This window comes from Ipomoea nil, unplaced genomic scaffold (genome assembly GCF_001879475.1).
Source record: "Ipomoea nil cultivar Tokyo-kokei standard unplaced genomic scaffold, Asagao_1.1 scaffold1769, whole genome shotgun sequence".
Lineage (NCBI taxonomy): Eukaryota > Viridiplantae > Streptophyta > Magnoliopsida > Solanales > Convolvulaceae > Ipomoea > Ipomoea nil.
The window spans coordinates 121955-137180 of record NW_017618197.1 but is presented as its reverse complement, the minus strand read 5'-3'; the positions used below and the strand labels follow the sequence as shown (position 1 = coordinate 137180).

General features: G+C 40.0%; 2 protein-coding genes and 1 pseudogene across 2 annotated transcripts; 1 reads left to right on the top strand and 2 right to left on the bottom strand.

Annotated features, from left to right (window-relative positions):
- Positions 1 to 1692: 1692 nt before the first annotated feature.
- On the top strand, positions 1693 to 2457 carry LOC109192129 (RNA-directed DNA polymerase homolog). Its single transcript, XM_019342723.1, has one exon. It carries the CDS (start codon positions 1693 to 1695, stop codon positions 2455 to 2457), a length of 765 nt encoding a protein of 254 aa, XP_019198268.1.
- A 1906-nt stretch (positions 2458 to 4363) lies between these two features.
- Positions 4364 to 7009, bottom strand: LOC109192128 (uncharacterized mitochondrial protein AtMg00810-like). The gene is made up of 2 exons (XM_019342722.1): positions 6554 to 7009; positions 4364 to 4372 (listed from the first exon to the last, which is right to left on the bottom strand). Exons 1-2 carry the CDS (start codon positions 7007 to 7009, stop codon positions 4364 to 4366), a joined length of 465 nt encoding a protein of 154 aa, XP_019198267.1.
- A 5728-nt stretch (positions 7010 to 12737) lies between these two features.
- On the bottom strand, positions 12738 to 15029 carry LOC109192127 (annotated as a pseudogene).
- Positions 15030 to 15226: the final 197 nt, after the last annotated feature.

Sequence of the window (15226 nt, the reverse complement as noted above, 5' to 3'; positions counted from 1 at the left end):
TCTAGGTGTTTAAGTACTTAGGATAAGGGAATATTAGGACACGCGTTGAGCTTAGCTTGTGAGTTTATTGATTGCTTTCTATTAAAAACCTTCTTGTGATTGCTCTCTGTTTAGCTCTTATTCTTGTAATTAAGACACCAGGTAAGGGTGCATGTTCCTAACCCACATCAATAACCGATGTTAACCTTGTAGAATCTAGAATGACATCACCAAGAAACCGTGCAAGGACCCCTGAGGCACCGACTAACGAACCGTTGGCTCAGAACTTGCATCAGTTAACTCAGATCGCCCATGCACTGGGTGACAACCTCTTTCACAGCATCAACCGTCCGCCACCGAACGGAAACCACGACGTAGCCCGCCAAATGTCAAACCATTGTCCCCCTATCTTCACCGGGGAAGAAGATCTCGCGATACTTGAGAAATGGATCCGAACGTCAAATAAGATCTTTAGGGTAGTGGGCTGCCTGGTGGAGCATCAAGTCGAGTTGGGAACCTTTTACTTTGGGCACGAGGCCGACTTATGGTGGATACATGAGGGTCCGGCCTGTAGGCAAAAACCGAGTTTCAATTGGGAAGCCCTAAAGACCAAGCTGTGAGAACGCTTTTACCCCGCGCACGTTAGAGCAGCTATATACGAAGAATTCCTTCACTTACAACAAGGATTCGCCACAGTGGTAGAGTACCACAAGAGATTCCTGGAACTGGCTCGTTTCGCTCATGCATTGGTCCCTACAGCGGCGACCAAGGTGGAGAAATTCGTTGCGGGACTCAACTTCGAGGCTAGAAAGGCATTAACCGTGAGTAAACCTAGAACCCTCAATGAAGCCTACTCCAAGGCGGCCAAGCTCTATCGGATATAATGCACCCCTCGGAGATTCCCCGAACCAATTAAGAGAAAAGCCGAGGGAAACGTAGTGACCTCCCCAAACAAACCAAAGGTAGCTGGAATTACCCCACCTCAGAATCAGGGCGTGTCAATGGTCCAAGCCGCGGGGGACGGAACCGGAGCTACCTAGGGAAGGATTTTTGCTATGAGTAAAGCCCGAATCGGAGACAGTGATGTGGTGGCCGGGACATTCCTAGTGTATTCCGTGCCCGCCTTTGTTTATTTGACTCGGGAGGCACCAACTCGTTCATAGCAGCTGAGTTTGCAACCCGACTCGGGTTGACCGCGAGCACTAGCGTACAGTTAAGGGTCAAAGTAGCATCCGGAGAGGTGCTGAAATGTGACTGCATGTTCAAAAATGTTATGATCACCATAGGAGGATTGGAGTTCCCTAGTGACTTAATGTAGTTTGGACTAGACAGTATGCAAGTAATTTTGGGGATGGATTGGCTGGGACAATTCAAAGCCCAAATCTTGTGTGGCAAACAGAAAATAATCCTAAGAGGGCCGAAGGGGAAACAGGTATCCTACCGCGGCTCCGTCAAGAGCCCAGAGGTTAAATTAGTGTCCATGATGAAAATGAAGAAATACTTAACTAAGGGAGGTGTGGCCTTCCTGTGCATCGTGGAAGACCTAGACGCCAAGGGTGATGAACAACAATCAATCCCCATAGTGTGCGAGTTCACGGGTGTCTTTCCCGAGGAGATCCCTGGTATGCCCCCACCTAGGGAAGTTGAATTTACAGTGGACTTCCGGGAACCGCCTCTATATCAAAAACCCCTTACAGGCTGGCACCGAAAGAGATGCAGGAATTAAATGCGCAATTACAAGACTTACTAGATAAAGGCTACATCCGCCCTAGTACTTCACCATGGGGAGCACCAGTGCTATTAGTAAAGAAGAAAGATGGGAGCAAGCGGCTTTGTATTGACTATAGGGAGTTAAACCAAGTCACAGTAGAGAACAAATATCCCCTACCCCGAATCGATGATCTATTCGACCAACTCAAGGGAGCGGGTGTATTTTCAAAAATCGACTTGAGGTCCAGGTACCATCAAGTGAAGGTAGCCGACCAGGACATTCTTAAAACGGCTTTTCGAACCCGATACGGCCACTACGAGTTCACAGTAATGCCATTCGGATTGACTAAAACGGCTCCCGCTGTATTCATGGACCTTATGAATCGCGTGTTTCGCCCTTACCTAGATGATTTTGTGATAGTGTTCATCGACGACATCTTGGTCTACTCTCGGACTAATGAGCAACATGAGAAACACATGCGGACTGTGTTGCAAACACTGAGGGCAAAGCAATTGTACGCCAAACTCTCTAAGTGCGAGTTCTGGAAAGACAATGTGGCGTTCTGGGGCCACGTAGTGACCAAGAAAGGAATCATGGTGGATCCGGCAAAAATCCAAGCAGTTAAGGGCTGGCCAATACCAACAACAGTTGCGGAAGTTAGAAGCTTCCTCGGGCTGGTAAGGTACTATCGCAGGTTCATGCCTGATTTTGCTAAAGTGGGCCAGCCCATGATGAGACTCATGAAGAAGGAAATCCCCTTCCAGTGAAACGCGGATTGCAACGTGGCCTTCCAAGAATTAAAGGAAAGGTTGACTACGGCGCCCGTATTAGCACTGCCATCCGGGTTAGGAGGGTTCGAAGTCTACAGTGATGCCTCAAAGAAAGGCTTGGGTTGCGTGTTCATGCAAAATGGTAAGGTGATCGCATATTCATCTAGGCAACTCAAAACCCATGAAGAGAATTACCCCACCCACGACCTGGAATTAACAGCCGTGGTCTTTGCCTTAAAAATTTGGAGACACTATCTGTATAGGGTACAATGGAAAATTTACACGGCCCACAAAAGCCTAAAGTACATCTTCACTCAAAACGACCTAAATATGCGACAAAGGCGGTGATTAGAGCTCATAAAGGACTACTATTTGGACATCCAATACCACGAGGGGAAAGCTAACATGGTGGCGGATACACTAAGCAGAAAATCGAATCATTCCCTTAACACGACGTGGGTATTAGCGGACGAACTATGCAAGGAATTCCAGAAAATGGACCTAGATGTGGTGGAACAAGGACAAGTGGGTAGGGAAATCCGATTACTTAACCTAAGAATCTTGCCCACATTGTTTGAGGAAATTAAGAATGGACAGCTGCAAGATACCGAATTAAATATATATATATATATATATATATATATATATATATATATATATATATATATATATATATATATATATATATATATATATAGACACTCAAATATTCAGGTGCATATAAATGAGAACGTGTCCCACATATATTCTCCTATTCGTGTGTGGTTCTTTCTCAATCTTGCTTTGCGTTTTTCTTATTCTTATCTTCTTTTCAATAATAGACTTAAAATGATTTTTTGTGTGTTTTTTAATTCTCGATTGTTTGAGTATAATATTATCTATTTTTGTGATTGATCTGTCTATTTTTCGTGGACAATGTACTGTTGTGCATTGTTGCCACTATAGGTGTGTGTTTACATTGTCGATTGTATGCATTTCGAGTTATTTATAGTGGAACAAGGTCCTCCTACAACATGTTTGAATTTGCATGGTCGGTGACATGCATTTTGAGTTATTTTAAAAAGGAACAAGGTCCTTTTCGAAGTACGGATTGATCATAACCATCTATCAGAATTCGCTAATAGTTAAAGATTTTAATAAAAAAAAACACGAGGTCAATTTTATAATTATTGCTTTACCTTTGTAATATTGTGTGCACAATGATCTCCGTATGTATGCATTTGGACGAATGGTGTTGTGCATTCTGGGTGATTTAGAGGATGAGCAAGGTCTTTATGTAACAAGTGTGAATTGATCATAGGCACCCATCAAGCTCTTCAAAGGATTAGAGTTTTAGTAAAAAAATACGGTAACAATTTATAATTTTTTTGAACGTTTTAATTTGTAATATTTATAAAACAAACTATGGTATTAAAGTGTGCATTTGTACAGTTAGTGGTGTTCATTTTAGGCTACTGGTATGAATTAAAATTGATAATGTAGAGAATGAAAAGAAATTTCGGACTCTACCTCTATTTAGACAAGAGACTGAATTTTTTACTGAACTATTTTGTCCTATAAGCGTGATTTTTGAAAATTTTAGCATACTAAAATAGGCTATTTTACTTGTATTTAAGCTTATTTTCCTTGTTACGGGAAGAACTATCTGATAAGTGTTAGGAATAAAGTGTAATGGTTTTGATATGCCAAATTTGTATTTGTAGATCCCCAATTTTATTTCTATAGGTCTAGTAGAGTCTTAGACCATGATCAGGAAAATTTTAGTATTAACTATTAAAGTATTAAATAGTTTCTAATTCTCAAGTCTTAAAATTAAAAAATAAATAAATACATTTTAAAAAAATAAAAAATACATGGATGCCTAGCCGCTGATTAATCACCGCCTGAGCGCCTAGCGATTTTTTCAATCATGCTATTAATAGAGGAAGTTCAATTAGCAGCACAAGATGAAGTATTAGAAGACACTCAACACAACAAAACTCTATATAGGCCGACCCAAACCCTAACCCAATGTCGAGGTCAGCATCTTTGCCCTAGATTTGAGTTTCTTCAACATAAAATTATTCAATCGGGTCCAATATATGCATTTATATTAATTAAAAATATAGTTTTAGGACTCTCATAATGTTCTTACGTAGTGTGTCTTTTCAATTAATGATATGTTTAGAATTGACTCGTTGGGCTGGCAAATTATTGTCTGGACCATGGTCCACATAGTGTTATGTGTACCATAACAAAAAGTACATTTTTAATATACTAAATGTACATTATTTTTGTACTGAATGTACATTATATTGTATAATGTATATTCGTTACAAAAATAATGTACATTTTCTGAATACAATGCACATTATTTTTGTACTAAATGTACATTATTTTACAATTACAAAATATGATTCACACAAATTGGGTGGACCATGGTCCAAACAATAATGATTGGGTTGGGCTTCAGTAGGCTGAAAGTGTATATGGATAGATATTACGGATAGTTATGCTGTGCATCCGTATGCACCATGCATGGTGCATACGGATGCCAAAACGACGTCGTTTTATTAAAAAACGTGCGTCTCCCCTTTAAAAAAATTCAGATTCGATTCCCAGCAACAACATTATATTGTTTATTCATTCTGGAATTTTAGTTCATAGATTATGGAATTATAGTTCATTGATTATGGAATTATAGTTCATCGATTATGGAATTGTAGTTCATCGATTCTGAAATTTTAGTTTATAGATTATGGAATTTTAGTTCATTCATTCTGGAATTTTTAGTTCATAGATTATATTATGGAATTATAGTTCATCGATTATGGAATTATAGTTTATCGATTATGGAATTTTAGTTCATATGTTGTTGCTGGGAATTGAACCTGATTTTTTTAAGGGGAGACGCGCGTTTTATTAAAACGACGTCGTTTTTGCATCGTATGCACCATGCATGGTGCATTCGGATGCACAGCATAATTTGCTGCCAGATATTACATGTAACAGGGTCAATAGTAAGAAAAAAAAAGAACAAATGATTTCAAAAGTAAAAACTGACTCATTTGAATTTCATGCTCAGTTCTCTCTCTAGACGAGTAACCCGCCATCCATATGGTTATTATTAAGATTTCATTTAATACCCTTGCCTTAGCTTATGGTGATAATTAATTTCCAAAATTCACTTTGCAAGAATATGAAATAATTTTATTTTTAAAAAGGAAAAATACACTTTTCCCCCTAAATTATATGTTTATAACACATTTTCCCTGTAAATTATTAATGTACCCACATTAGCCGTTTCAATTATTCTAAAGGTGACGGTTTCTCCCCTGATATATTTAATGGACATTTCTACCCTTAAAGTAAACATTTTATTTATTTTTCTTCTCCAACAAGTTATTGTTTATAGAGTTAATTCCAGCATTGATCCTCCGACTATCTTGATTTTCCACAATTGATCATCGACTTTCAATTTAGACAATTTAAACCCTCGACTATCAAAAAGTTTTCAATGTTGGTCCTTCCGTTCCAAAATGGTTAAGTTGACGTCAAAATCAAGGCTAACACCGTCTTTTAACCTCCAAAGCGTATAATACGTTTGTTTCTCCTCCATATACACAATTAAAGTCAATATTCCCACAAACTCATCAATACGACATTCGATGAGAATATAATTGTGTTGTATTCAATAATAATGTCTGAGAGTATAGGGAGCAAATATATAGAGATGCTAGATAGAATCCAGGTCTAACACGAATAATATAGTCCTAGTCCAATATGAATAATAGAGTCCTAATACTCCCCCTCAAGCACAAGTTTGGTCAGCCAAAACATTGAGCTTGGAACGGAGTAAATTAAAACGTACAGACGAAAGAGACTTAGTAAAAATATCCGCTATCTAATCTTTGGTAGAAATAAAATTGACTTGTATTTCCTTCTTTGCTACTTTATCGCGAACAAAGTGGTAGTCGATCTCAATGTGTTTGGTGCGAGCATGAAACACTGGATTAGCACATAGATAAGTAGCACCCAGATTATCACACCAGAGTTTGGGCGCAGAAGGTGGCGCAAACCCGAGTTCCTTCATCAGAGATACGAGCCAAGTAACCTCTGCAGAAACATCAGCGAGTCCTTTGTATTCTGCCTCAGTTGAGGAATGAGCCACAGTACGCTGTTTTCGACAAACCCATGAGACAAGATTGGTCCCGAAAAACACAGCAAAACCATAGGTAGATTTTCGATCATCAGGATTGCCAGCCCAATTGGAATCAGAATAAGCATGAATATCCACAGAGGGAGAGGAAGTAATTTTAAGACCGAGATGTAGTGTCCCATTTACATACCATAACACCCTCTTGAGAGCCGCCCAATCTACAGTGGATGGAGAGTGCATGTGCTGACACAAACGATTGACTGCATAGGAAAGATCAGGACGAGTTACCGTAACATATTGTAGAGCACCTGCAGAGCTGCGATACTGAGTGGGATCAACATATGGCACCGCGGCACCAGTCTCGACATTCGTGGTTGAAACCGGAGTGGCCACGAGCTTGCAATCAACCATTCCTGCCCGTTTTAAAATATCCTTCATGTACCGTTGTTGAGACAGAAGCTGCCACCAGACAACGGAATAGTCTCAATACCCAGGAAAAAAGAGGGCACTTCCATATCACGAACTTTAAATTCAAGAGCTAACTTGTCAATAAGATTAGTCACATGAGCCGAATCAGAACCCATAACCAAAATATCATCCACATAAACCAGAAAATATAGACGAGTATTTCCATGTGAATATATAAATAAAGATATATCAGTCTTAGAAGGAGAGAAACCAATAGAAACCATAAAATCATGCAAACAAGTGAACCAAGCACGGGGAGTTTGCTTAAACCCATACAAAGAACGTTGAAGGAGACAAATGTGCCCGGGCATCGTTTTGTCTTCATAGCCAGGGGGCTGGCGCATATAAACTGTCTCAACGAGATTGCCGTTTAGGAAAACATTGTGTGTGTCTAGCTGTCGAATAGTCCATCCACGAGAAATAGCTAGGGATAAGAGAAGACGTACCGTGGTCGATTTAACAACGGGACTAAAGGTCTCAAAGAAATCCTCACCGACAATCTGATTGAATCCTTTGGCAACTAACCGAGCCTTGTAACGCTCAATCGAACCATCAGCCTTTCTCTTGGTTCTAAACACCTACTTACATCCAACTACATCCATACCTGATTTAAAGGGAACAAGCCTCCATGTATTGTTGTGCACCAAGCCATTAAATTCCAAATCCATTGCATCCCGCCATTCAAGAAATTTAATCGCTTGAGTAAAACATGTAGGCTCAGGAGTAACAGCAGCAGATAAAGAAACATGATCATGTGGTCCCGAACTTCTCGTATTCATTCCATGAGAGCGAACGGGTGAGGGCGCGGGACGAGACCGACCACGAGGCTGGCCTCTTGGCCGAGGAGCCAGCTGGTCCGTGACTGTCCGCTCGGACTCGGTCACGGCTCGGCAGTAGCAGGCTGCTGGCGGTGGTGGTCAGAAGCGGCTATGGGCGTGGCAGGAGGGTCACGAGCCGTGACAATAGTCAGATCACCACCAGAAACAATTGGTGCAACACCCCACGGCTCCGGGCGTGGTTTTGGAACCTGCGAATCCACAGAAGCAACAAAAATAAAGACAGCCTCATCGAATCGCACATGGCGACAGATAAAAACCTTGTTAATGTTAGTGTCTAAACAACGATAGCCACGAAAAGATGGAGGATATCCTAGAAAGACACAAGGGGATGACCGAAACTGTAGTGACGCAGATTTTGAAAGCATAAACATCCAAAAACACGCAGATATGAATAAGATGGAGGAGACCAATGCAAAAGATAATGAGGAGATTTATCAGATAAGACAGGAGTGGCCATTTTATTGATTAGATAAACCGCAGTTTCAAAAGCATAATCCCAAAAACGAGACGGAACAGAGGATTGAGCCATTAATGCTAGTCCCGTTTCAACAACATGCATATGCTTACGTTCTACCCTGCCATTTTTTTCATGAGTATACGCACAAGATTGCCTGTGACGAATACCTAAGGACGCAAGAGTGGGACCAAGCTTTTTATATTCTCCCCTTAAATCAGATTGAAAAGAAATAATCTTGCGAGAAAAGGAACGTTCAACTAGTGACCGAAACTTATCAAATATAGCATACAAATCAGATTTAGCAAGCATATGATAATACCACATATAACGAGTGTAATCATCCACTATTTAAAGCCAGAGACTGAAAGTAATGGCGCAAGGCCTCGAATATCTGAATAAATTAATTCCAAATGATGCGTACTAGTAGTTTCGACACGAGACAAAGGAAAACGAGAAGATTTTCCTAATTGACAAGAAGAACAGACATTGGGAAGATCACTAGAATTAAATGTACCAACAGATTAAGACGCTAAAATTTTACGTAAGACTCGAGAATTAGGATGCCCCAACCGCATGTGCCTAACGTAAGAGGACCGTGCAGCAACAAATGCAGCAGGGAAAGCAGAAGACGCAGGCCATGTGTAGAGACCCCCAGACGCATGTCCCTTAAAAAGAACCTTCTTGGTCAAATTGTCTTTCACAGAGAAACAAAAGGATGAAACTCAAAGAAAACATTATTGTCCTTTGCAAAACGCTGGACAGATAATAGAGAAGAAGAGAGATCGGGGATATGCAAAACATCATGTAACTTAAAAGACATAGAATTAGTAGCTAACGAAGCAGAACCAACATTAACAATAGGCAAACCTGTACCATTGCCGACTCGCAGAGTCTCCGGGCCATCATAACTGGTCGCCAAAGTCATCAAAGAAGAATCAGGCATGACATGATTTGTAGCACTAGTGTCAGGGAACCACTGATGAGGACCGTTGGAATCACCATTATCACCAAAGATGGCCACATTAGCCTGAAAACCCGGAGCCCCTGAATAACGCCGAAAACAGTTGGCTCCCGTGTGACCAAAACATTTACAAATTTGACAAGGATCATCATAACGCCAAAAACAATTGGCTCCCGTGTGACCAAAACGGTTACAAATTTGACACGGATCATCATAACGCCAAAAACAATTGGCTCCCTTGTGGCCGAAACCTTTACAAATTTGACACGGATCATCAATGTCACGTCGTTGACCTAACTGCTTCTCATACGGTGTATCTTGGTTCGATGCCATCGGCTACTGCTACGAAGTGAGGAACATGGATGCTGGAAAAGAAAACCCTAGCTAACTTATACCAGATGAGAAATAATTGTGTTGTATTCAATAATAATGTCTGAGAGTACAGGGAGCGAATATATAGAGATGCTAGATAGAGTCCTAGTCTAACACGAATAATATAGTCCTAGTTTAATATGAATAATAAAGTCCTAATACATTCAACCCAACTTAAGATCGGAATATCGTATTGGGTTCTATTTTTTCCCTCTCTAGAATTTTCCCTCGAATATTTGATTTAAAACCACATCGAATAAGTGATATTTGAATATTCATATTTGTGTATGAAGTTTCCGGTAGGGCATGGAAGTTGAGTATGGCGGAGGGGCGGCGTCACCCCTCCACCAGGGTGGCTGGCGGCCGGTGTCGGTTCGGTCGTAGGGAAACAGAACTTTTTCAGAATCTCCAGATGCCCTGGAATCTGCAGAGAATGTTCCAGAAATGATCTCAACAGTCCAGAATGTCTAGATTTCAGCTACAGAGGTAGAGGAGGTTCGCGATGAGGTCAATGAAGGACGTCGCCTACCTGAATCATTGACGAGATCTTTTGTGGACACAGTGAGGGGAAACAGAGGAGATTGTTCAACAAACGCAAATGAAAATCTGATGAATCAATATCAAACAGCAACAATTGCAGAACTGACGAATCTGAATCGATCAACAGAGTGTGCGATTGAGACAGAGCAATCGATCGCATCGACTAAACAAGGAAGACCCATTGTGAAATTCAAACGTAAATAGTAGAGACAATTAGCAGAGCAAGATGGAAAATTAACCTTGATTGGAAGATTTCTTCACGATCGATTGCCGATTGACGAAGTTAGGTCAAAATTTTGTGGAGATTTGGGAATTTCATCTAAGGTACAGATCGGTCTGCTCAACGCTAAAAACGTATTCCTGCCTTCTTGAAGATGAAGAAGAGCTATCGCTGCTATATATATCTTCTAGACATTTGTTGTCGCTGCTATATCTTCTAGGTCTTCGACTGGTTTGCTGCGTCCTGGAGATTCTAGGGCCTTCTTTTTCGCATTACAATATTTGCAAATACTTTTCCGCATTTATTTTGATTTTCTTCTTTTTCGCATTACAATATTTGCAAATACTTTTTCGCATTTATTTTGATTCTCACATATAAGTATATATGACTGCATTTGATTCAAACTTTCTTTTAAAATTTTATTTTTTATTTTTAAAATAGTCTAAATTCAAAATTTCTTTTAAAATTTTATTTTTTATTTTTAAAATAATATAAATCCAACAATAAATGTATTTTATTTGTTCAGTTCGGAACATTGAACCAGTCGTTTCTGGTCGTGTAATCAGAACCTTTCGATTTGGTTACTGTCGTTAAATTTGAACCAAATTGTGGTTATAATTTGTTGAAGAATAAAAATAAATGAACTAATTATTTTAAGGGTAATATGTCCATTTAACACTAGCAATGGGGTTGCAAAGGAGGAAGGAGTTTTCTGTAGTCACCATCCTCCATGGTTCATCCACCCCAAGAGTTAAAATCTTCAACATACCATGGTAATAGTTCTTATTACAGTATAATTCTGACTTCAAAACCTTGTACATTTTCGACACCGGATCAAAAAAAATCCGGACTGCACCGGAAAACATATTTGTTCACTGGTTCCCTGGCTCTGGGTCGACAAATATTCTAAACGCGATGTGCGGCTCAGGAATTGAAGAATGGAAGAATTTAGAAGTGCACCTGAAAGAGACTGCAGATTTGGGAGGAAGACTGGTGAGAATTTTGAGAATTATCTCTTGTGGGAGAGAAGCTATGCAAGTGACGTCCATCTTCTTCAATTTTTTTGATCTTCCATCTGCAAATTCGATCACTAATTAGGGTTTTGTCACTTAAAAGCTAAGGATTTGCGTTGCGGAAAAAAACCTGCATGCAGTACGTACGTACCTGGACGGTGCTGCAATTGTCGATGTGGGCTACGGCGGCGATGGACTGAATTGGATCTCGAACCCTAGCTAGCACGGTAGTGCATAGATAGATATCAATCTTATATGATCTTATAATGTTTATATATATTAGGATTCTGTATTTTGGGACACCTAATTTATCATTCCTATTCTATTGGAATTCTTTGTATCCTTAAATAATATATATCTTCCATCATGTACTTTGAATTATCATCATAGATTGATCAATAATAAAATTATTTCCAAAATTATTTTTCTCATCATCTGATATACGATTCATGGCTATTGTCGCATGCCAGTGACACCACCTCCTATTATTGCATCAACATCTTCAATGTTGCCTATCCAGTCATAGCACCGGTAAATACCATACAATTAAATAACTCACTATCTGTTCTGTAAGACTTAACTTGTTCCTTTCTCCGCAGTCAATGTCATAGTGGATACGTTGATGGCTTGTTATCATATCTGAGTTCATTTAGTAAGACTTCGGATGAGTGTTATGTTGTAACCATGCTCCGAATGAGAGTTCCGTTATAGCGGTGCTGTGAATGAAAAACCTACGGTGTAGCAAGCAGCAAACGACAATAATTAAGGTGCTTTCTTGGGATGCTGAGAATATGAATAAAGATAAAATTTTGTGGAGATTTGAAAAGCTATACAAAAAAAAAAAAATCTCATTTAGATTATGGTTTTCTCTTAAACTTTTTAGGGAATTTTCATGGGAGGCCTAAATAACACAGTAATATGCCATTTGTTTTTTAAATTAATGATTATTAATTACTCAATTATAAAATTAATTCTTATTATTTACTAAATTAATAGTTAATTCATGCCAGATTTATATGCCCATCCAGCCATATATATACATTCTGCCAGGAGAAATACAATCTGCTCAGAAATTAATACTTGAGCATGGAAAACTCAGAAATATATACGCTGAATTTTTGCAAATTCTGAGATGACAAAGGGAAAGACTAGTAAAGATGCAGGGAAACACAATCATCAAAACATTTCTTTTGAAGATTTATACAAAGACAGCCATATACATTCAACAAGGCTACACATAGGACTATTCCAACAAGCTAAGGTATACATTCAGGCACAAATTTGCTTTTGTTCAGCGAGAGGTAATACAAGACACCAGCCATGGCCATAATCCACTGTTGGCATCCTAACTTCCATAGAAGCTAAGGAGTTACAAGGTCCTGGGTACCTGGAATCATAACTCCTGCAAAAACTCTCAGAACGTTTGAAGCATCGATTTGCATGCCTACAATGAACTTGTGAACACCTTTTGGTGCTGGAGGGATCCCTGCAATCTTAAAGTAACCTAGGAGGTGATTCTTTTCCACTGTTGTCTCATCTCCTTCGTAGACGATGATTTGTGCTTCAATTTGGTTATCTTGAACAGTAGTGAATATATGTCCCTTCCTTGCTCGTGTTACAATGAATTATGGGTACGAATTTGTTACCATCAACTCGAATGCCAATGCTCAGAGGAGTTACCTGAATGGTCGTTAACAATGGCAGATTCAGTGTTCCTGAAGCCACTACTGCTCCTTCCCGTGCTGTTCCAAGTACAGGAGCCTCGAATGGATTCATTTCAGAATATAGCGAATCTTTTTTGCATATATATTTTGCGATATCACGAATCTTTTGAAAGTTTGAACAACCCCCGACGAGTATAACATCATGCACACGTTCCACGTCTATCTTGGCACTGCTTAAGCATTGCTTTTTGCGATATCACGAATCTTTTGAAAGTTTGAACAACCCCCGACGAGTATAACATCATGCACACGTTCCACGTCTATCTTGGCACTGCTTAAGCATTGCTTTATAAGAGACTCACACTTCTCAAAGATTCACTTCCTCAAACTCTTTGCGGGTTGTCCCATTTCCTATGTTGACATCAATTGAAACACTGGGTTGCACGGAAAGTTTGTGGATTGCGTCCTGGGTGGCAACTCGAAGCAGTCTCATTCTCTTTATTTCTTCAATTTCATGGCTCGAGAAGAATTATCCATATTGGGTAAGAGATGATGCATCATATTCTGAAGTAAGTCTCACCTCCTAAAGTGCTTCCCGCCAATGCCATTATCTGAGAAACTCCATTCTCTGCCACCGTAATAGCTACATCGCAGTAGCCAGCACCATGGTTGCAGTAGGCGCTGGGCGCTAGTCGGGCGCCCGGGCAGCGCCTAGCGCCTAAGCGGCCTAGTCGGCGCCTAGGCGGAATCTAGGCGGCGCTAGGCAGTCGCGGAAAAAACAGTAGCAGACTTGCAATTTGACAATTTTAATGAGGCTGTTTTCAGTATTCAATCAAATAACACATCCAAATAAATGACATAATGACAATTCATAAGTCATAACATCAAAAGAATATTTTTTTTTTTAAATAAAAAACTCAAATGAAATATCCAAATATTTCAATCATCCAAAGATTGAAAGTATCAAACTAGTCTACGAGTGTATATATGTCATATTATATGTATATGTCATATAAATGGAAAAAATTAGCAAGGTCGAGTCGGTCGGGTTAACTCGACTAACTCGACAGAAATTGACGAGTTAACTCGGCGTAATCGGTCGAGTTAGGCGCTAGGCGGCTGAATTAGGCGCTAGGCGGGCGCCTAGGCGGCCGGTCTCTTAGGCGGGAGCCTAGGGCGGAAATCGCCACGGCCTATGGGCGCCTAGCGCCTAGGCGCCGATTACTCGGTGCCTAGGCGGGATTTTTACAACCCTGGCCCAGCACCCATATTGAATATAAGTGCGAACTTTTCACTTTTGCTTCCAGTCTGTAGTTGCTGTTCTGCATATGGCAGAGCAACTGTAGTGGGTTCGGGCATAAATCTTAGAACATTTAGTCCAGCCATGGCACAGGCTCATTCAATGCAGGTCAGTTGTAATCGGCTAAATGATACTGGGATGGTCAACACATCATTCCTTACCCGTCGTTCCAGTCGACTTTCTGCCATGGCACTCAGTTCAACCAGAACCGTTGAAAAAAATTCTTCAGGAGTAGTGGACTTCCACGTATTGTTCACTAACATAACAATAAAGGGTCTGTCACCAATATCCAGAGTCTGCACAAAAAACAGGAAGGATTTTGTATGAATGAACAACGGGATCAGTATCAACTCTTCCAATGAGGCGTTACAAATTGAAAACCGCAGCTCCCCACAACTTTCCATACTCATTGCTAACACCATCAGCAGGGACCTCATCCTGGAAGGTCACATAAGACTTCAATAACTTCTGATTTCGAGTTTTCCCCACGAGTTCCACCTGAGAGCCATTCCATACTGCAACACTGCATTGAGATGTCCCGATGTCAATGGCAATTGCAATATCCTTTCCGGTTGTTTCACTATCAGATGCAACCGTATATATATGTACATTAAGAGAAAGTTAACATGCAGGATTAGCTCTACAGGTCACAAGATATACGCATCTAACAAATATTTTAGGAGAGAGAAATTTAATAAGCAACTTTATAAAATATTTATGCAAAGAAATATATTTTATATATCAAAAAAAAATGTGGATACAGATTTAAATATATCGCAGCAAACACATCATGA